The 21,850-nt window shown below is 39.4% G+C and overlaps 1 protein-coding gene across 7 annotated transcripts in view; it reads right to left on the bottom strand.

The window, feature by feature from the left end:
• Positions 1-1,717: 1,717 nt before the first annotated feature.
• The window catches only part of sat2b (spermidine/spermine N1-acetyltransferase family member 2b), a 40,471-nt gene continuing 20,338 nt past the window's right edge, over positions 1,718-21,850 (bottom strand). For 2 of the 7 annotated variants that reach the window (XR_015490113.1, XR_015490114.1), the window contains 2 exons: positions 3,912-4,138; positions 1,718-2,289 (listed from right to left, as the gene is read on the bottom strand). Coding sequence is in view for 5 of the 7 variants with exons in the window: in XM_087251661.1 (XP_087107787.1) it covers positions 3,965-4,138 (174 nt within the window). In the remaining 2 variants the exon portion in view is untranslated. Of the gene's footprint in view, positions 2,295-3,748; positions 4,139-6,344; positions 6,558-21,850 lie in introns of those variants that run through there. The other 5 variants (NM_001002554.2, NM_001362464.1, XM_087251661.1 and 2 more) reach the window with 4 other exon arrangements.

Raw genomic sequence — 21,850 nt, 5'->3', positions numbered from 1 at the left:
TTTGTATATTTTTTTCACTGCCTTCAAGATTTTACATTGTAAACTAAAGGGAACAAGGGGGAAACAAATGTGGTATTTACCCTTTAACTACAGGGTACAAGGGGGGAACAGTTCTTCACTTTATTTTACAACCCGCAAATGTGGTATTTACCCTTTCACTACAGGGAACAAGGGGGGAACAGTGCTTCACTTTATTTTACAGCCCTCAAATGTGGTATTTACCCTTTAACTACAGGGAACAAGGGGGGAACAGTGCTTCACTTTATTTTACAACCCGCAAATGTGGTATTTACCCTTTAACTACAGGGAACAAGGGGGGAACAGTGCTTCACTTTATTTTACAGCCCTCAAATGTGGTATTTACCCTTTAACTACAGGGAACAAGGGGGCACAAGGGAGGAACAGTGCTTTACTTTATTTTACAACCCTCAAATGCGGTATTTACCCTTTAACTACAGGGAAGAAGCTGATCTTCAACACACTAGTGTATACTTGAACACTAAGAACAGAGAAAACTACAGCAGCATTTTTTATTGATTGAAGACCAAATTACCACATTTTTTTTTTTTATAAAGCATCAGCTATACGTTCACTGAAATGCAACAGTTAGCCCCCCTCTGCAAACAGCAGTAAAGATGCGAGCCTGTTTTAATCTACTGAACCCTGACAATAGGCTATATCATGCAAACTTATTTGTTGATAGTGAGCTATGGAGACATTGATGGCTGTGGTGAGATTGACGAGTGAACATTTATAAGGTAAGTAGTGTGTAGAAATATATTTTATATTGAATTGCAGATTTAAAATACATACTGTATACAATAAGGGTTCATAATTTCACAGGTTGTAAACCTTTTATTCATTAGCCCCTTATTACCCAAGCATTACAGTTTGTTCCCTTGTACCTACGCAAACGTTATTTAATACTTACACTATACATACAGAAAAGTACACTGTTATTTCACTGTTCTTACGCGGTAGTTTTCGTGTTGAATATCTGGTTGTTACCCACTTATTACCCAAGTATTACGGTTTGTTCCCTTATACCTTCACATACAATCATTATACTTATACAATACATACAGAAAAATACACTGTAATTTCACTGTACTTACACGGTACTTTGCGGGTTGTAAAAGAAAGCATTACCAAAATGTTAATCTCACTTATGTTTTTTTCTACTGAACACAAAAATGTATTGAAAAAATGTTGAACACATAGTAGGAAAAATACTACAGAAGTCAGCAGCTACTTATTTCCTGGCCAAATATTGTAAGTAAGTTGCTTTGGAGAAAATGAAGAGCAATATAAAATTAAGTATACATTAAAAAGCACCTAGCTTACCTCTTTTTAATGATTTAATATAAGTCATTTGTGTCTCCAGAATGTGTCTGCAAAGTTCCAGCAAAAAACAACCATAAGATTTTTTATTATACCTTTCAGGACACTGTATTTTCTGCTCTAAACAATGTAGCTGTTTTTGTGGTCTGTGCCTTTAATGCTAGCTCTCCCTGCCCAATGTTCCCATGTGTCTGTCGGTGTACCTCAGCTCAGCCTCTGCTGCCACAGTCAAGAAAGCAGGTACCATGTAACGTTTGTGAGATCTATAAATTTTTCGGATGATTATTTGATGCATTTGATTGCATTTTTCTGCATTGAGTCACACGCATTGTCGTTACAAACTTCGCGCCCACACAGCAAACACTCATACAACGCGCAAGTTTAACTTTTTTTATTACGTTTTTGCATGGTGAATGTGACAGGATACACATTAACATCCACTGCTGTATGGATATCCGTTATGTTAATGTACAAAATAAACCTGATTTAACCTCCACAATCTGGGATTAAAGCATCTTCTTTTATAAATTTACTGACACACGGCTTTGGTAATAAAGTAATGCTGAAGTAAATCGCTGTAATTCATTACAAACATTCACTGTTTAAAAAAGCTTTTAAACTTGTAAAACTCATTCTTCATTCAAATTTGATAATTGATGAAAACAGTGAGCTCAACAAATCTTTTAATCCCAGTTGCTTTGCACACGTCCTGTCTTGTTGACAAGATTATACTCGTTACTACAGAGACAAGTTAATATATGACTGTCACTCAATTCAGTGGGCAGGGAAACCTCGTTTCTACATCAAGTTAAGGTCGGCCTCAAAATGGGAGGGATTTGGATCCTATTTTTTATATCACCCTTAATATGACTGTGGACACTATACCTGCACACAGTTCTGTCCACAGTTCTGTCCAGCTTACAAAAGAATATTTTTATTATAGGTGCCCTTTACAGTGGCGCCCCCAGAAAATTTTCTTAGGGGTGGCCAGAAGAGGCAGCACCAAATCTTGGGGTGGCACACAAAAAAATAATGAATTAAGTGTAATGTTATATTTTTGTTTCTGGTAAATGAAATAATGTAGTTTTTATTCATTTAATTAATTTTTCTTGAAATATTGCAACTTATTCCTTGAAATAATTCAGGAAGTACATGTGCAAACCAAATAAAAATCTATGTTTAGTTTAAAAACACTTTTATATATATATATATATATATATATATATATATATATATATATATATATATATATATATATATATATATATATATTTATATATATATATATTTATATTGTATAAATAACTTTTTTTACGCGCTTTTATTTTACATCATACAGTATATGCCATGTCTAAAATTAATGAAGATTAATGAGTTTATTATTCCCAGAGATGGGTTGCAGCTGGAAGGGCATCCACTGTGTAAAAATGTGCTAGATAAGTTGCCTGAATGAAAGGCATTACTATATACTCACTCACTTTACCTAATAATATAATTTATCCATATTGCTTTTTGAGCCATTTTATTATGCAGCTTCTTCTATTAATAAACTGTACCTTAAGGTAAATATTAAATTCCCATTGCTGTCTATTGAAGGTGTGTGCGTGCTGTCAACGACGATCGAGAGGGCAGTGGCGGTTCAAGTTTAAATGACACCCTGGGCGAACCACCCTAAACACCCCACCTCCTTTGAATTGTTAGATTTGTTATTCAATAAATATAACAATTTATTTATATTTATTCTAAATAAATACAATTAGTATTAAGTAAAGTACCTTTATTGTCATTGTAGTTATACAACGAAATTTGTTTGGTAACTCACAGAATTGTATTAAAATACAATTAATATTAGTATTATTATACAATTATTATTTTAAATAAATAACAGAAATCGTTCCTAAATATTACTGGAAAACAACAACTGAAGTGATATGCCAAGATCACTTAAGTAACCTTTTGCAGGAAAATAATTATGACAATTCTAAAGAATACAAAAAATGTATTATAGAATTATCTGTGGTCTTAGACCAGATCATGGCTAAGAAATCATGTTATGAAGTCTTACCTCCCTGACTCATTATCCCTCCTTTCTGCTTTAAAGCCATGCTTAGTGAAAGTAACATCATCGTCATCATCATATTATATAAACTTTAGTCGACTTTCAAAACTCGCTGCGTGCCGACACCTCTGCACAAAAGGCTGTTACTCCGTTTCACGGCGCATGAGCGGTGCCTATTTTGTTTGCGTGTATGCAAACAACCAACCGGGATTCACACGGGAGTGCGTGAGGCGCGCGGGAATGGTTTTCTGCGTGCATGCGTCATTTTGCTTTTACCAGCATTCACCACTGAAACAGCACTAAGGGGGAGAGACAATGAATCAACTACGTCAATAACACCAACAATAATTTAGTGGCTGCATTTTATTTATTTAAATATAGGGAATTTATAAGTACATTTAAATCAATAATGTCTACAGCAAAATTAAATTGGGGTGGCCACAGGGGTGGCCAGAGTTTACCGAGGGGTGGCCGTGGCCACCCCTGGCCACCCCTTGGGGGCGCCCCTGGCCCTTTAATTATTCCTATACTGACTTCGTCTAAATTTGCCAGATGTCTAACACTTTAAGGTGCCTCCTGTGCTAGATTGTCAAGAGCCATTCCATGAAAGCGTAGAAAATGCCATCCTTCCTTAGCAGTGAGGTCCTCTGCACCTTTAGCCATATAAAAGTAAAGAGAAGGCTTGTTCCAGTCAAGAACAGAGAACTGCAAACGTGAACAGAGCTGGTCTTTGGCCTCCTAGATAGATAAAAAAAAAAAAACACTTTTACATTAACAACAATACATTACACCCCTCCCTGTCTCTTATCTATATATGGGTTGTTGAAGTGATATTTTATTTCATTGTCACAAAATATTTTGACATCAACAAATTGTATTTTGGCAATTCCAACGAAAACTTAAATTAGTTGAAGGACCCTATTCAACATCATGTGACAAAAGCCCCCTGTAAAACCCATGAAGTGCATTTGTCTCAGATTTCTACACATATTTAATTAATTTATTTACATGTTTAATTAACCTTGTATGTGTCAATAATTAAGCCACCACACAGTAAGGCATTAATAATTTTGTGTAGTGTCAGATAAAACTTGCTCTCACGTCCTTAAATGACAAAAATCTCACCGTGTAAAAAATTCACATAAAAGGACTTTTAAGGACATCAGTATCTGTTCTAATTACAATTACCAAAAAAATTATCAAAGCTCAGTAACCTTCTGTGACCCTATTTGTGGATTGTATATGTCCCCATGACCATGTCAAGAATTTGGCTCATTTACGCAGGTATAATTTTATTTATTTATTTATTGAACTACTTGCATAAACCAAAATATATACAAACCATACTCTGACATCATCCCAACATCAAATCAAACCAACTTTATAATTGACTATAATATACACAAGCAGAAAGAAGTAATAAAGTGAGTAATATTTTAAACTTGAAAAATTGCCATTAAAAATGGTTTAATATTGAAATTTTAAGCTTTCTTGACAAAATTAAAGCCTATAAACAAATGCAAGTACAAAGCTTCATATTTAAAAAGCACAGGGGTAAAAAATTAAATATTTATGGTAAATGAGGAAGAACTATTAAAACTCCAATAAAAAACACATCTGAGCCAATATTTATGAAGTTAGCATTAACAGGAAAAATCCCCCTGGAAAAATGTCCATTTTCAAAAAAATCAACTGACATCAATAGTTTTACCAGCATCAGTTATAATCAATTAAAAATTATGATTAAAAATCTAACACTGCATAAAAAAAATATCTGATAAAAAAATCTGATATTTAAACAAGTATATATATATATATATATATATATATATATATATATATATATATATATATATATATATATAAACGTATATATATTTAAACGTGTGTGTGTGTATATATATATATATATATATATATATATATATATATATATATATATATATATATATATATATTTAAACAAACATTTAAACGTATATATATATATATATATATATATATATATATATATATATATATATATATATATATATATATAAATAAATTTAAACTTATATATATATTTAAAATAGAGCTGTCAATCTATTAAAAAAAATTAACTAATTAATCACAACTTTAAAAAAAAAATTAATCGCGATTAATCACAGTTAAAATAATGAAACTTGTAATTTTGGATATTTAAATGTTAAAATGAATGTAAATGCAAGACAAAAATATTTGAATTCAAAATATAATTGCTTAATAGAATTTTTGTTTAACTTGTAACACAGATTTCTTCATGTAAACAACATACCCACAATAAACCATCTTGACAGCCATATTTATTACAGAAATTAAAACACAGGTATGTTAATGACATTTAAATTTCAAAACAATCAATGCCAATAAAGAAAACATTGATTTCCATGTTGGATTCTAAGTGGACTGCAAAAAATTATAATAATTAAGTATAGAATACAAACTATTGCACTCATTGTAAAGTTTTATTGCTGTGAGTTGAGAACATTAGTCATAGAGTCCTCCTTTACATTCATCCATTTGCTAAGACTAGGAGTATCTCGCAAGTGCACAGAGACTCCCAAATGCCCGCAAACGAATGATAATTTCTTGCAAAGCGGTCGTTAAATACATTGCACACCCTTCTCGCCCCTACTCAGATGTGTCGCTTACTCCACCCCTGACACCACTCAACGGGCCTGACACAGACACACACACAGACAGACACACACAACGCGCTGCAGACGTTTTGGCCCCAACGGCCTTCCATACTGGAGCGACTCCCCATCAGATTCAACACGCATGATCACGTTCATCAAATTTGCTTAAACTAAGCGTCCTAAAGTATTACTGTATTTCACAAGGATTCTGACACAACAACGCGAAGCATACGCTTTCGTTGCGTTTAATGAGGAAACACACTAAACTTGGAGGGCTCATGCTGAAAGGCAGAGTAATGCCCTGTCTTTGACAGCTCACGACTTCACCAGACATTCTGAGTACATTTACATAAGACACCAATACTCCGATTTTAATATGATTAAGATAATACTCTAATTAAAATTCTACCGTGTAGCCTTAAAAGGAACCTTACCTTAAAGAAACACCAAGTCTCGAAATGCGGACGATTTTCTTTCTGTTCGCCATGCGGTATCAACTTACAAAAGAAGTCGAAAGTTAAAAATGAAACACCCGAAACAACAACACCTGGACCATTTTGTTAATGAAACCGAATTTAAAGGTTGAAATTCAGAAAATTAATATATGTTTGAGAATTATATTGATATATAAAATATTAATATATGCTATTTTAACAATTTCACAGAGTCAGTAAAGGACCACAGACACACATATCGCATTTTTTTTTTCATTGAGAATGCAGTATCAAATTCCATTAATACAACACTCTTCCACCATGTCCTTACTCCATGTTCACATTAAATACCTCAGATTGTCAAAAGTAAAACTGCCAAATGGCAGTTGACGTCGAAAAATTAAAACCTGAAATTACTGGTAAATGAAACTCTTTAGGAAATGTTGGATAGCAAGGTGAAACGATGACATGAATCAAACTATGTGCTAACATGTTAAACAAGATCATGAAAGGAACATTTAAAAAGCAACTCATGTAACCACTTGAATCATACTATTGTTCAAATCATGTCCTAATAAATAAATCCAATAATTTGATTACAGATGTCCATGTAAAGGCCATTGTTACTTGAAATGGTTATGAACTAAGAACTGGGTACCTCAATTGTTCGACCATTGTACTCTCCAAATGACTGACAATACTGACAAAAACTTTACAAAGCTAGAAAAGGCAACATGCAGCATGCCCAAATCTAAAGGTAATGTTTATCCCCCTTCAGATGGGGAACTTCAATGCTATTGGAGGATTTATTTATTAATCCACGAATGGGGATTTCATTTCAGAAAGCCAATCGTCTGAAAGAGTATACAACGAGCCAATGAAATGCCAATGAATTGGAAGCGTAAGCTTGCGCACGTGTGCCTTTTTGCCAATTAGCTCCACATATAAGCACAGGGGAAGCAAGGAAACACCATCCTTTTCGCTTCAGAGACTTTTACAGCCTTCTGAGAGAGTCGATGAGGGTTCCTCCTGCTGTATTCCAGTGATTTGAGCGAACTAGAGCATTCTCCCGGTCCAGAGTGGGTACACGCGGCGGCAGACGGTCGAGCTGGGATTCTCCCTTGCCTGGCGTTCTTTGGGTCCGGTCCTCCAGAGCGGTGCGTAAAAGAGCAACACAGTCATGCAGCACGTCCTTTTCAGGATAGCAATCCGAATGTGCGTTTCTGGATGCGGTGTTTTCCTGTCTCTGGATGATGGGCACGATCACTGTGTTGCATGTTTGAGGGTCCAACATGTTAATGCGGTGCTCGCGGGCAGTTCATGTTGTCATTGCAATGCCATGACTGTTGCTCAATTGAGATCGCGGCTAGCCCTTGTGAAGGGGTGAACCACCCCAGCTGTCCCCTGCAGTGCAGCGGGCACTCGGGCAGATCTGAGGGTTTCAGCGAGAGATAATCCATTGCCCACGGGCCCGCGGAACTCCCGCTCCTCCAATCGCTCCATCCAAGCTACGGGCGGGGGAAGCCTCTCGTCCCCTTCTTCCCGGAGGTGTACAGTAGGCTCACGCAGTCTTGGAGGGAACCTTTCTCTGCCCATGCTGCGTGTTCCTCCCCTCTCACCACTCTTGATGGCGGAGCGACCAGGGGGTATGAAGCGATTCCGCCGGTCGAGTGCGCCATTGCGTCAATCTTTGTCTGCGTGGCGCCCCGTCTTGGCGGGGTCCACCTCGTCTTCGTCCAAAGCCTGTAGATTATCTGCCTCCCTCGGAGCTAGTGCTTACAGGGCTGCAGGCCCGGCTGCTTACGCCTTGCACACGATGGCCACCTACCATCGCTACCAGGCGCTGGCCGAGCTGCACAACGGTGGGTCCACCCCAGGCTTGTTAAACGAGCTTCGCACCGCAATCGACTATGCTCTTCGGACCACTAAGTCCGTTGCGTGTGCATTGGGTAGGACGATGTCCACATTAGTGGTCCAGGAGCGCCAAATCTGGCTAAACCTGGTCGATATGCGCAAAGTCGACAAAGTTCGCTTTTTTGACTCCCCCATATCCCAGGCTGGCCTGTTTGGCGACACTGTCAGTGAATTCACCCAGGAGTTCAAGGCGGTGAGAGAGCAGTCAGATGCGATGGGCAATGTCATCTATCGGCGGGAACGTAAGCCCGCTCCGCCCACCGTATCATCCACATCTACTGCTCCTCGCCAAGGGCGTCCGCCTACGAGTGCTGCCCCGCCCCAGCCTGCGCCTCCGGCGAAGTGGGCACGTCGAGCACCTCGGAAGCAGGCAGCCCCCTCTGCCCAGGGCGCCGTTAAGTCCGCTGGAGGGCGGAGCCCCAATTCCAACGGTACTTTTCAGTGCCACGAAAACATCAATGAAAGAGCACTTTTCCACTTCCCTGGATGTGACAGCACGAACCCTGCCAGTCTGAGATGCTCTGCTTCCCAGCTTGCAGGCTCTGTGCGCTTCGCCAGTGGCTCACGAGCGCTGGGAGGACGGTCTCCTTTCTCCCACCCCTCGAGGCCCCTCTCCGGAGTTAGGGTGCGGAGTGAGAGCAAATCTCTCGCCTCCAGCTCTTCTGCGGGACCCTCGCGCTTCCCGGATCAGCACAACCACTCAGCGCTGCCCCACTGCTGGTACGTCAGTAATTGTTGCGATGAGTCCATTAGCGAGCCCTTCGCGGTTGCTCATACGCACGATCAGACTCGGTTATGCGATTCAGTTCGCGAATGGCCCCCAAGTTTACGGGTGTGTATTTCACCAGGGTCAGCCCCCTGTCCGCCCCTGTCTTGCAAGAGGAGATAACTGTCCTATTGGCGAAGGATGCAATCGAGCCGGTCCCTCCAGCCGAGATGGAGAGCGGGTTTTACAGGCCGTATTTCAAGGTACCCAAATAGAGCGGTGGGTCACACCCAATCCTAGATCTGAGCGTTTTGAACTGCTGTCTGCACAAGATGCCGTTCAGAATGCTCACGCAGAGGTGCAGCAATAGACCTGAAGGATGCATATTTCCATGTATCCATTCCTCCTCGCCACTGTCAGTTTCTGTGGTTTGCGTTCGAAGGTCGAGCGTGGCAATACAAAGTCCTCCCCTTCGGGCTCTCTCTGTCTCCGCGGGTCTTCACCAAGCTCGCGGAGGGTGCCTTAGCGCCCCTTCGGCTTGCGGGCATCTGCATACTCAATTATCTCGATGACTGGCTAATTTTAGCCAATCGCGGGAGCAATTGATTATGCACAGAGACAAGGTGCTCCGGCACCTCCACCTGTTGGGGCTTCAGGTCAACTAAGAAAAGAGCAAACTCACCCCCGTGCAGAGGATCTCTTTTCTCGGGTTGGAGCTGGACTCGGTCACCATGACAGTGTGCCTCTCCAGAGAGCGATCTTAGCTGATGCTAAACTGAGAGCACGACAGCAAAATAGTGGTCCCACTGAAATTATTTCAGAGGCTCCTGGGGCATATGGCATCTGCAGCCGCTGTCACGCCGCTCAGATTACTCCATATGAGACCACTACAGCACTGGCTTCACGATCAAATCCCCAGACGCGCATGGCACTGTTACTGCGCTGTGTCGCCGCGCCCTCAGCCCTTGGAACGACCCCTTGTTCCTACAGGCCGGAGTGCCTCTAGGACAGGCGTCCAGTCATGTTATTTCAATAGATGCTTCCAGCACGGGCTGGGGGGCTGTATGCTGCGGGCATGCAGCTGCGGCCCTGTGGAAAGGAACCCAGTTGCATTGGCATATCAATTGCCTGGAGCTGTTGGCAGTGTTCCTCGCTCTCCACCGTTTATTTCAGTGCTGGAGCAGCAACACGTGCTAGTCAGGATGGACAGCACGGCGGCGTATATCAACCGCATGGGGGGTATTCGCTCTCGCCGCATGTCTCAGCTCGCCCGCCGTCTGCTCCTCTGGAGTCACCCGCGGCTGAAATCGCTGCACGCCATTCACATTCCAGTCAAGCTCAACCGTACAGCGATGCGCTCTCATGGCAGCCTTTACATCCCGGAGAATGGAGACTCCACCCCGAGTCTGTTCAGCTGATATGGGCGCGATTCAGGAAAGCCCAGATCCATCTGTTTGCTTTTCCAGAGAATGCTCATTGGCAGGTGTTTTTTTTCCCTGACTGAGGGCTCTCTTGGCACGGATGCACTACCCCACAGCTGGCGTTTCCCCCAGTGAGCCTGCTTGCGCAGTTACTGTGCAAGGTCAGGGAGGACGAGGAACAGGTTTTGCTGGTTGCGCCCCTCTGGCCCAACCGGACCTGGATGTCAGAGCTCTCCCTCCTCGCAACGGCCCTCGCCCGGCAGATACCTTTGAGAGAGGACCTACTCTCTCAGGGACAGGGCACCATCTGGCACCCTCGCCCCAATCTTTGGAAACTCCACGTGTGGTCCTTGGACGCGAGGAAGACTTAGGTAACCTACCGATTGCGGTGGTTAATACCATCACTTAGGCTAGAGCCCCCTCCACGAGGCGGGCCTACGCCCTGAAATGGAGTCTATTCACTGAATGGTGCATCTCTTGCAGAGAAGACCCCCGAAATTGTCAGATCAGCGTTGTGCTTTCTTTCCTTCAGGAGAAGCTGGAGAGCAGGCTTTCGCCCTCCACACTCAAGGTTTACGTGGCTGCCATCTCCGCTCATTATGACGCGGTGGCTGGCAGCACCGTGGGAAGGCATAACCTTATCATCCTCAGAGGCTCTAGGCGAATTAATCCACCCCGCCCCCCTCTCATGCCCTCTTGGGATCCCGCCCTTGTTCTCACAAGCCTGCGTACAGATCCCTTTGAGCCACTTGACTCAGTATCTTTAAGATTTCTGTCCCTGAAGACAGCTCTACTGGTCGCGTTGGCATCTATTTTCGGTCAGTGACTCATGCCTGTAATTCAGGCCGGATTACCCTCACTCTATCCTGAGACCCCGCCCCGGAAATGTGCCCAAGGTTCCTACCACACCATTTAGAGACCAGGTAGTGAGCCTGCAGGGGCAGACCCAGCCCTTTTCTTACATTGTCCAGTTCGCGCTTTGCGTATTTATCTGGACCGCACTGAGAGCTTTGGATCATCTGAGCAGCTCTTCATCTGTTAAGGCGGTCGGCAGCAGGGAAGTGTTGTATCGAAACAGAGGTTAGACCACTGGATGCCATCTCTCTTGCTTATCAGAGCCAGGGCGAGCAGTGTATTAGGTAACCCTTGGTGATTGAGGATACAACTCGGTTAAGGTGTTGAAACACGCTTGCTGCGCCATTCTCCCTAACACGAAGATACATGCGCTTTTTTATCTGTAAGTAAAGTCCCCTGTTAGGTGAGCCCTGCAGATTCCTCCGAGGCCCCCAACACTGACTCAGTGGAGGAGTCACTTGCTGGCTCACTACGTTGTAGGTCTGCCCGCTGGTCAGCCCGCGTTTTGGGTATAGGTGCCCGCTATGCATGATCTCTACTAGGCGATCCCATATGCTTATTCAGCCACGGTGCAGTCCCCACTCAAGGGCGGACCCGTGTCTTCCCTCTCCGCTAACCATCTTTTATATGCATACTCCCCCTTTTCTGGGCTAGTCCATATATTTTTTCCATCATATCTCCCCAGTGGGTAGCAGATGGCCTCCGCAGCGTCCTCCCTGCATGCTTTCCCAACGTACTGTAGTATTTTCCTAGAATTTTCTAGACGCTTGCGACTCCCAAAAAATAGATCTAAATCCGTAAAACTTCTTTTGAAGTGGGATAAGTAAGGCCAGGGATCACGTTGGAGGACCGCGCCTCTCTTTGATGCAGGAGTGCTCACGCTATGCTTGGCTATCCTCTCATCGGAGGCGAAGGTAAGGTGCAGTTATTATAGTGTTTTCCAGACATTTCCCCATTCGTGGATTAATTAATAAATCCACCAATAGCATTAAAGTTCCCCATCCGAAGGGGGACGCTCTGGTTACTAAAGTAACCTTCGTTCCCCGAGGAGAGGAACGGAAATGCTATTTAGCATATCCATAATGATTGTTCCTTAGCTGTAAGTGTCAGTCTCTTCAGTTAAAAGGATGGCGTTTCCTTGCTTCCCCTGTGTTTATATGCGGAGCTAATTGGCAATAAGGCATATGTGCGCAAGCTTACGCTGCCAATTTATTGGCATTTCATTGGCCCGTTGTAAACTCTTTCAGACGATTGGCTTTCTAAAACGAAATCCCCATTCGTGGATTAAATCCACTAATAGCATTTCCTTTTAGTAACCAGAGCGATAGCCATTTTAACATAAAATAGGAAGAACAGATAAAATCCCCAAAATAACACTTAAAAAAATAAATGCCAGAGAGATTAAGGGTATTTTTACAGTAATTTATAGACATCAATCAAATGTCAGATTGCTTTTGATGAGGTTTATATTTTTTCCTTTGACTATAACAAAAATTTAAAGCTAAATTTTGTCATTTAATTTGAATAATATAGGCTGATAAAAAAAGTGACTTCTATGGCATTACTGTGCTGCATAAGTGGCAAAGTTTCTGTATCTAAAGTTGAATTAGACAATAAATGCATTTACATAAAGTGGCAAAATTGAATGAGATTCAATTTGAACATGACATTCTGATCACAGAGGTGATTGACAAAATGATAGTTGGATTCTAAAAATGCCAGCAGGTGGTAGCAAGCAATATTATTACTAAACTTCATTTATTTAACCGATTCGTTTGAATTAATGATTTGTTCAGTAAATTTTGCTTGCTTGCTTCAGTAAGTATTAAATTTATGGTTGTTGCATATTTATTAGGCTTACAATGAAGTTGATTCCGCTGGTCACTGCTAATTCATTCACTCCATGCTGTACAATGTGACAGTCTTACAAGTGATTATGAGAGCTGGTAAAATAGATGACATGCTAAGATGCCTAAGTATTATATAAAACAATAATTTAAGGCAATCACAGGTTGCTAAATTTATGCTTAATCAGAAGTCCATAAGCACAAACTGAGAAACAACTGATGACGGCATGGTTTGATGTTTGGTTGACCAATCAGTGCAAGGTAAAGTCATTCTGTGGTCTTGTAGATTTCATTAATACTAATATGTACACTTTATATAATAAAATTTATTTCCTAATTTTAGGGCATTTTTGGCTTCAAAATGTCTGCAATAAAATCTAATCAATTTTAATATAAGAATTTAGCTGTTTTTTTTTTCTTTCAAAAAGAGAAAAATTAATTAAATCCAATGTGATTAAAACAAGCATGTTCAAATTAGCCAGGGGCACAAGCAGAGGTGGAACGAGTACAAAAAATTTATACTCAATTACAAGTACTGTTACATTGCTGAAATTATACTCAATTACAAGTAAAAGTATTGGTGTTAAAAAGTACTTAAGTAAAAGTACAAATTACTCTTTATAAAAACTACTCAAGACTACAAGTTACTTTTTTAGGTAGTTTACATTTTCCCCCTGCGTTTGCTAGGGTTTCCTTCGGGTGCACCGGTTTCCCCAGTCCAAAAACATGCGCTTTAGATGAATTGGGTAAATTAAAATGTCCGTAGTTGTGAATGAGAATGTATTGGTGTTCCCAAGTGATGGGATGCAGCTGAAAGGGCATCCGTTGTGGAAAACATGTGCTGGATAAGTTGGTGGTTCATTCCACTGTGGTTACCCTGAATTAATAAAGGGACTAGCCAAAAAGAAAATAAAAGATTATAAAGATTTTTATAACTATTTAAGATTATTAAAAATCAAACTTTGATGCATCAATCGCTTTTATTTATATCATGGACATTTTTACCTATTAAAGTTAAATATTAATGACAAGAGAAAATGGGTTGCTCTACAATTATATTTTTTATTATGGCAAGAATAAAAGCAAAAAAAAAAAAAAAAAAAAAAAAAAAAAAATATATATATATATATATATATATATATATATATATATATATATATATATATATATATATATATATATATATATATATATTGCCCACTTAATTCACACATTACTGGCTGGCTGGCTAGTTTCTGTCCTTTACTTATAAACTGAAAAGGCAATAATTGTCCAAAAATCCTGTCCATTATCACCAATAAAGCCTAGAAATTGGGCATCAGTATACTGTAAACTGAAGACATAATTTGTTACTTAATTTTTGTTTGTAGCTGTTACATCATAATTACTTCATAATTATATATCAGTGTAAAACCTATAAATGGTGAAAAAAAATATTCTGTAATAGTAAAACCATATGGGTCTCCACTTTTTTGTTTTAACAAACTTATCCCTCAGGTTTTCCAAACTTTAAAAAACACTTTCTTCCTTTCCATGCCTGTTGCAATTTCTAGTCAAGAATTATTGATCATCTGTTTATCTCTATTAATGTTACGCCTGGACGGATCATTAGGATGTCTGTACAGTCGTACCCGTTTCAGACAAAATCTCTTTAAAGTGATTCACATTCAACTTAAATCAAATGCAGTGCCATGTGAACCATTCACCCAAAATCTGTTTACACCCCTTGCTGAAATCATGTTGCTTGTACCAAAAGCAAACCTTAGCAAACACAGCTGATGACGTCACATTCGCTGCAAGTTCAATAACAGAAAGCTGACTGGCTATTGCATGTTGGTGTCATATGTAATTGTAATACCACAAATTACATTAGGACTAGTGGAATAAAGAACGACAACACGACTAAAATCAAGCAAAAGCAACAAAAAAAGAATTTAAATGAGCATTAGACGTAGCATTACATGGACATCGGAAAAATAAGACCTGTGCAAACATATTTAAGACCTAGAACAGCGAATTTAGGACTTTTTAAGGCCTAAAATTTAGATTTTTTAATTTTGGGGTGCTTTCACACCTAGACTTTGTTTCAGAACCTGTCTCATTTGTCCATAGAATTTACTTGCACGTGACTTGTTTTAGCTTCTTTGGTCTGTTTAGAAATTTTGCCGTGTGAAAGCGAATCGCACCAAAAGCAAAGAGCAACAATGTAACAATAGTAATCTCTGTTTCGGAACAACTGAATCGATTCACAGGTGTGGAAGCACCCTTAGACTTTAAGACCCGGCTAGCTGGATGGCTCTGCAGAGGGCACGTTTCCTCCACTTATTTTTGGATATTGGATATGTGCATTAAAATCTGTTAATGGAAACGCCACAATGCACATATATTCTGAAAATACATGTGCATGGAAAAACCAGCAGGCATAGCACATTATAAAACATCTAAAGTGTTGTTTTGGTCATTCTAAAACACCTTAACCATTTCAGTATTAGTGTTATTTTATTATTAATGACCTCCAGAATTGTTAATTTCTGAGGTGCAAATCATTTATTAAATAAAGATAATATATTCACGCAGCTTCTCCTATTGCAGCAAATTCCGTTTTCAATGTAGATATTTGTCGCCAGTTAAACAGGAAGTGGCAAATTGTTTTCTTTGACTTGTTGGATGGAAAGGCTGCTTTATTTGCACGTCTTTTATGCGATATTCCAGTTTTGGGCAAAAAATTTAATTTGCATTTTTAGATGATAACATAGCTATCCACACTGCATCAGCACAGCTGTCCCCTGTCTTCCCTATACCTGTAGGTGAAAAGCTCCTCCGGGTGTGGCCATGGGCATTCATCCTCTGCTATTTCTTCCTCATTTCAGATTCATTATTCTTGAATCTCTATGTCAATCGCTAACTTTTGATTGTATGATGACGTTCAGCTCACGCAAATCTGCAGTAGCCTGAACTTGTTTTTCGGTTCAGGTAAAATACCAGGTTTTTCATTGGTCTGTCAAGATGAGCTTTTCTTATTGGCTACCGAAATGCTGGTCAGTGGTTGAAATATTAATTACTGTACTCGGTAACGAGTTGTGATTTTAAAAGTAACAAAGTAAATTACTCAGCTTCATTTGTACTCAAGTACAAGCAAAATTACAGACTTTAAATTGTACTTATGAAAGTAAATATACGAGTGAAAGTAACACGAGTAGTTGCAATTCATTTCATTACCTCCAACACTGAGCACAAGTATGTTTAGCCGAGGACTGGTTGCCCTCGCCGGATACATGCGTGATGAGCTCCCATCATGACCTGAAGGTGGACAACTCCGCAATTGTAAAAAGACACTTTAAAATAGGTACCATCTTTGTAAATAAGCTGCAGATTTGACATTTAAACAACTACATTCTCGCATAAACAATATTTCATTATTTTATTGGTTCTGTTCAGTACTTGTGTAAGATTGAATTAGATTGAACCGTCTTTGAAATGTTTGCTGGGACATCGGGGTTCTTTTTATCGCAGGTGTTCAAAAGCTTATAGTCATCAACGTGTAATTAGTGTACATAGTGTAAATGCGCGTGACTGAGTTGAAGCGAAATGCTAATCAATCGTGTTGGTAATTATACAAAAAGGCAATCGATTTCAGGTAGGATCCGACTCTTACAATTCACTTAAGGGAGCCGATTCCTAGAACCGAACTGAGTCACTTGACTCGTAAACACAAACTCCCTTCACCAGACAACATAGAAAGCCTGCGTTGTGAACTTGCCGTGGTCTCCTCCAAACAGATTTATCGGTAAGTGTTGAAATGTCCAATTCTGGAAATTAAATGATTGTTTTATACTATTTCTGTATATTGCATGTAATTCACCAAGTAACTTTAGATTCTTATGTCACGTTGTTCATTAACAGACCGTTTTAGTGCGCCATTTTATGAACGAAGTTACCAGAAGATGGTTGTAACGCTAATGCAAATTTTGTGTTAACTTAGTGTTAACTGTGTTCTATTTACGCATAGCATTGAGTTAAAGTGACCACAGAGGTTTAGTGAGCTCTGAGGAATAAAGTGGCCTTCACTTTATTATGAACCTCATTATCAAACAAAAAAATAAAATTTAATTGTCTAATTATGTACTTTGTATTAATTAGAACTTATTGTATAATGTCAAAGAAGCTGAGGAGACATCAACCGCCAAGTGTGTATCAGGAAAATGACTGACTATGAATAGATGACAGGACATTGATAGATGACAGCTACAGTAAAGTATTTCAGCTACAACATACTGTTATATCACAGTAACCATATTGCCATTAATTGTAACTTCACAGTAAAATATAGTTAATTCTACAAGAAAATACCATGAAATCACAGAAATGGGCCTTACTACCTATCTACCTTGAAGTCACATATGGCTGTAATTACACAGTAATTTAGTGTAAAACAAATCACTGGCTTACTGTGAAAGTAATACAATTATTAGTCAGTAATTTACTGTTAATTTAGGGTCAAATATTTTCTGTCATTCTGTTTTTTAAGGTGAGGGCTTTAAAGGTGCTGAGGAGCTCTTAGATAATACAGAAAATTGAGACTAACAGTAGAGTTTCTGACATTTATCATGTTTACATTTTACAGTTTCTGACTGTAGGTCATAACATAACAACCGATTGTTAACATATTTTTTCTTTTATGCATTTTTTCCCCTTATTGTTGCTCAATGGTGTTGGACAATGAAGAACTGACAGGAACTGAAAGGCTTGTGATGGCAGTAATGTTGACCTGAACAGGGGTCTTCTACAAGTAACCTCATAAAGACACTGCCATCATCATCATCAAGGTGTTAAAGTTCTTATAGACCTTATCTTTACTAGACACTGGCAAACTCTGCTTTCACTCTGCCCAAAGTCCCAGCTGGACTGTTTTGGCCCAAGGTATCCGATCAGGCCCTGGAAGTGACTGTGGAAACGCGTCTGGCCCTGACTTGCATTGGCATGCTAACTTAAGGCGCGAGAGTAGAAACATGGCTCTTGAATACATTCCCAGAGCTTGTGTCCACCTGGGTTTGGCCTATGCATTTTAACTGTGACAAATAATGGTGTTTTTACAAGTGACTGTCAAGTGAACACAGGAAGATATTAGAGGGTAGTATTCCCATGAACTGCAGTGTCCTCTTTGGTTCAATGAATCTGCATTATTCTGGCAAATAATCATTTGTACGCATTAAATCTAAGAAATTTCACTTTAAGTTTTTGTTTTAAACAATATTGTTTAAAGTCCAGTTGGTTGAAACTGTTTACAAAAAAACATTATTAAAGTCCTTGTTAAGATTATCAATTTGTTTAAATCTACATGTTTTATTGTGTATTATATGACATATAGTTTATTATGAGATTGTTCTTAACTTAACTCACTTTATTTCTATAGCACTTTCACAAATTACAATGGATTACCAAAGTGCTGTACATAAAAACACATAAAAAGCATGTAAAATATACATAAAACCAAAATACATAAACTCACATCACATGATTAAAAGCTAAAGAAAATAGGTGTGTTTTCAGTGACCTCTGAAAAGACTCAAAAGTTTGAGCTGTTCTTACAGAGAGTGGGAGATCGATCCAGAGTCTTGGAGCTGCAACCGAGAAGGCTCTATCACCTCGACATTTTAAGCGTGATCTAGGAACTTGCAAATAGAGACGATCCATAGAGCGAAGAGATCTCACAGGTTGGTGCATAATAACTACTCAGAAATATACTCAGGGGCCAGGCCATGGAGGGATTTAAAAATATACAACAGAACTTTGTACTGAATTCTAAACTGGATTGGTAGCCAGTGTAGGGAAACAAGTACAGGTGTAATGTGCTCTCGGTTTTTTGTGCCTGTTAAAAGCCTGGCAGCTGCGTTCTGGACTAGCTGCAGTCGCGAGAGAGAGGCCTGACTCACACCCAGATACAATGCGTTGCAATAGTCCAGACGAGAAGAGATAAAAGCATGAACAACTTTCTCCAAATCACTGAAAGAGAGGATAGACTTAAGCTTGGCAATATATCTAAAATAGAAAAAACTATTTTTGACAATCGCATTAATTTGCCGTTCAAATTTTAGCTCAGAGTCAAAGATGACACCAAGACTCTTTACCCAGGAATGTATTTTCCCAGGATGCAATGACAGATTGCCATTAGAGTCTGAACCTTTTCTGGCCAAAAACAATAATTTCGCACTTATCTTTATTCAGTTGGAGAAAATTATTTGCCAACCAACACTTCACATTAGCCAAACAATTAAGCAAAGCCTGAAGGGAGGATTGATCACTAGATTTTATAGAGAAGTAGATTTGAGAGTTATCAGCATTTAGATGGTAATTTATGACATGCTTTTCAAACATTTTTCCTAACGGAAGTAAGTAAAGGGAGAACAAAACAGGACCCAGTATTGAGCCTTGCGGTACCCTACACATTAATTGCATGACAGATGAAGAGGAGTAGCCTAAACTGACTGATATAGTTCTATCCTTATGAGGAGAACCAATCTAAGGCCAGACCCTGGATACCAGCGTGTTCTCTAAGCTGATCAGTGAGAATGTCATGATCCACTTTATCAAAAGCAGCAGTGAGATCCAACAGTACAAGAACAACAGGGCTACCTGAATCAACCTCCAACAAGATATCATTAAAAACCCTCAATTGAGTGGACTCTGTGCTATGACGAGCTCTAAAACCAGACTGAAACTTATCAAAATTATTATTATTAGCCAGAAACTCATTCAGTTGTACAGACACAACCTTCTCTAAAATCTTTGAGATAAAAGGCAATTTAGAAATAGGGCAAAAATTCTTCATGTCTGAGGCATCAAGATTCGCTTTCTTTAGCAGAGGCTGAATAACAGCATGTTTAAAACTACTAGGAACAATACCAGTAGAGAGACTACTATTTACAATTGAAAGCACACTTGGACCAATTGAGTGCATAACCTCCTGAAATAAGGTGGCAGGAATGACATCACAGGACGAACCAGAAGGCTTCATATGTGCAACAATGTCATTTAGTTGTGACAGAGACACAGGAATAAAGCTGGCTAGATTTTTTAAGGGGGCAACAGAAATTGTAGAAACACTGACTACAGGTAAAATCTGTGAACGAATTCTAACAATCATATTAGCAAAAAAATGCTGAAATTTTTCACAGGTGTCAACAGATGAAGAAATTGATGGAGAAACAACAGGCTGAAGTATGGTGTTAATAGTCGAGAACAGTACTTTGGAATTATGACAGTTCTTTGAAATTATGTCAGATAAATAATTTGATCTAGCTGCATTGACTGCCCTTTGAAATTTTGTCAAGCAATCTCTCAATGATTCATATGAAACTTGTAGTTTGTCTTTAAGCCATTTGCGCTCAGCTCTTCTACACTCCTGCCTAAGGGCCCTAATATTGCTGTTCACCCAAGGCTGAGGCTTAACTTTCTTTTTCTTAATTTTCAATGGAGCTACAGAATTCAGAATATTAGAGCATATGGAGTTAAACTGGATAACTAACTCCTCAGGTCCCATATCAGAAGACGGAAAGTCAATATGTAATCTTGATGAACCCATATCAAAAGCAGATGAAAAATTACTAGCAGTGGAGGTGGAGAGCACATGAGTTTCAACAGCAACAGACGTATCATCAGCTTGAGAATTAAAAGTAAAATAAGAATTAAATGGAACAGCCTTGTGGTTAGAGAAAACAGTGTCAACAATTTGCAAATTACAGACAGAGAAACCAGAAGTTAGCACTAAGTCAAGGGTATGACCATGCTCATGTGTTGGGCCCACAACACATTGTGATAGACCAAAAGAGTCTAATAAATTATTAAACTCATTAACAAAAGGTCTGTTCGGACAGCACACGTGAATATTAAATCTTCCAAAATTTAAATATTTTCAGCACAGAGAAAAATAGAAGATAAAAGGTCTGAAAAATTACCAATAAAATCTTTATGATATGGGGGAGGTCTGTAAATAAGGGCACATAAAACAGACTTAAAAGAATTTAACATAAATAACTGAACCTCAAAGGAGGAATAAGATTCAGTAGGTAGTAGTCTGCATTTAAACTTATTTTTAAAAACAGCAGCAAGGCCCCCACCACGACCAACAGACCTTGGAGAGCTGAGAAAAGAACAGTCCGGTGGAGAAAGTTCAGAAAAAGGAGCCATATCACCAATGTTTAATCAAGTCTCAGTAATGAATAGAAAATCCAAGTTGTGTGAGAGTAAGAAGTCATTCAAAATAAAGGTTTTGTTCGAGAGAGATCTTGCATTGATCAACGCCATTGATATCGGAGAAGAGCCAGAAAATGAAGTAGATAAATCGGCAGTTTTTTGCAGCTTACCGCTACCCAAGAGACGTAGGTTATGTAGGTTGACACCGCGTCAGCGGTCTCCATGACACCGCTTCGAGTGAACATTCCGTGAATGCCGCCGCACCAAACCAGTGAAACACGGGACGACTGGCACCAGATGCGAGCAGCTCAGTGGGGAGTGAAATTCTCCATCATCCAACGCCGGTCTTCGCCAAAAACCATGTAAAAGCGGCTAGCTGACATCAGGTAGTAGGAGCAATTTAGGAAAGCTGACAGATCC

The sequence above is a fragment of the Danio rerio genome, chromosome 5 (assembly GCF_052040795.2).
Source record: "Danio rerio strain M-AB ecotype USA chromosome 5, GRCz13ab, whole genome shotgun sequence".
Taxonomy (NCBI): domain Eukaryota; kingdom Metazoa; phylum Chordata; class Actinopteri; order Cypriniformes; family Danionidae; genus Danio; species Danio rerio.
The sequence above is the reverse complement of the archived record's forward strand: the minus strand, read 5'-3'. Positions and strand labels throughout refer to the sequence as shown.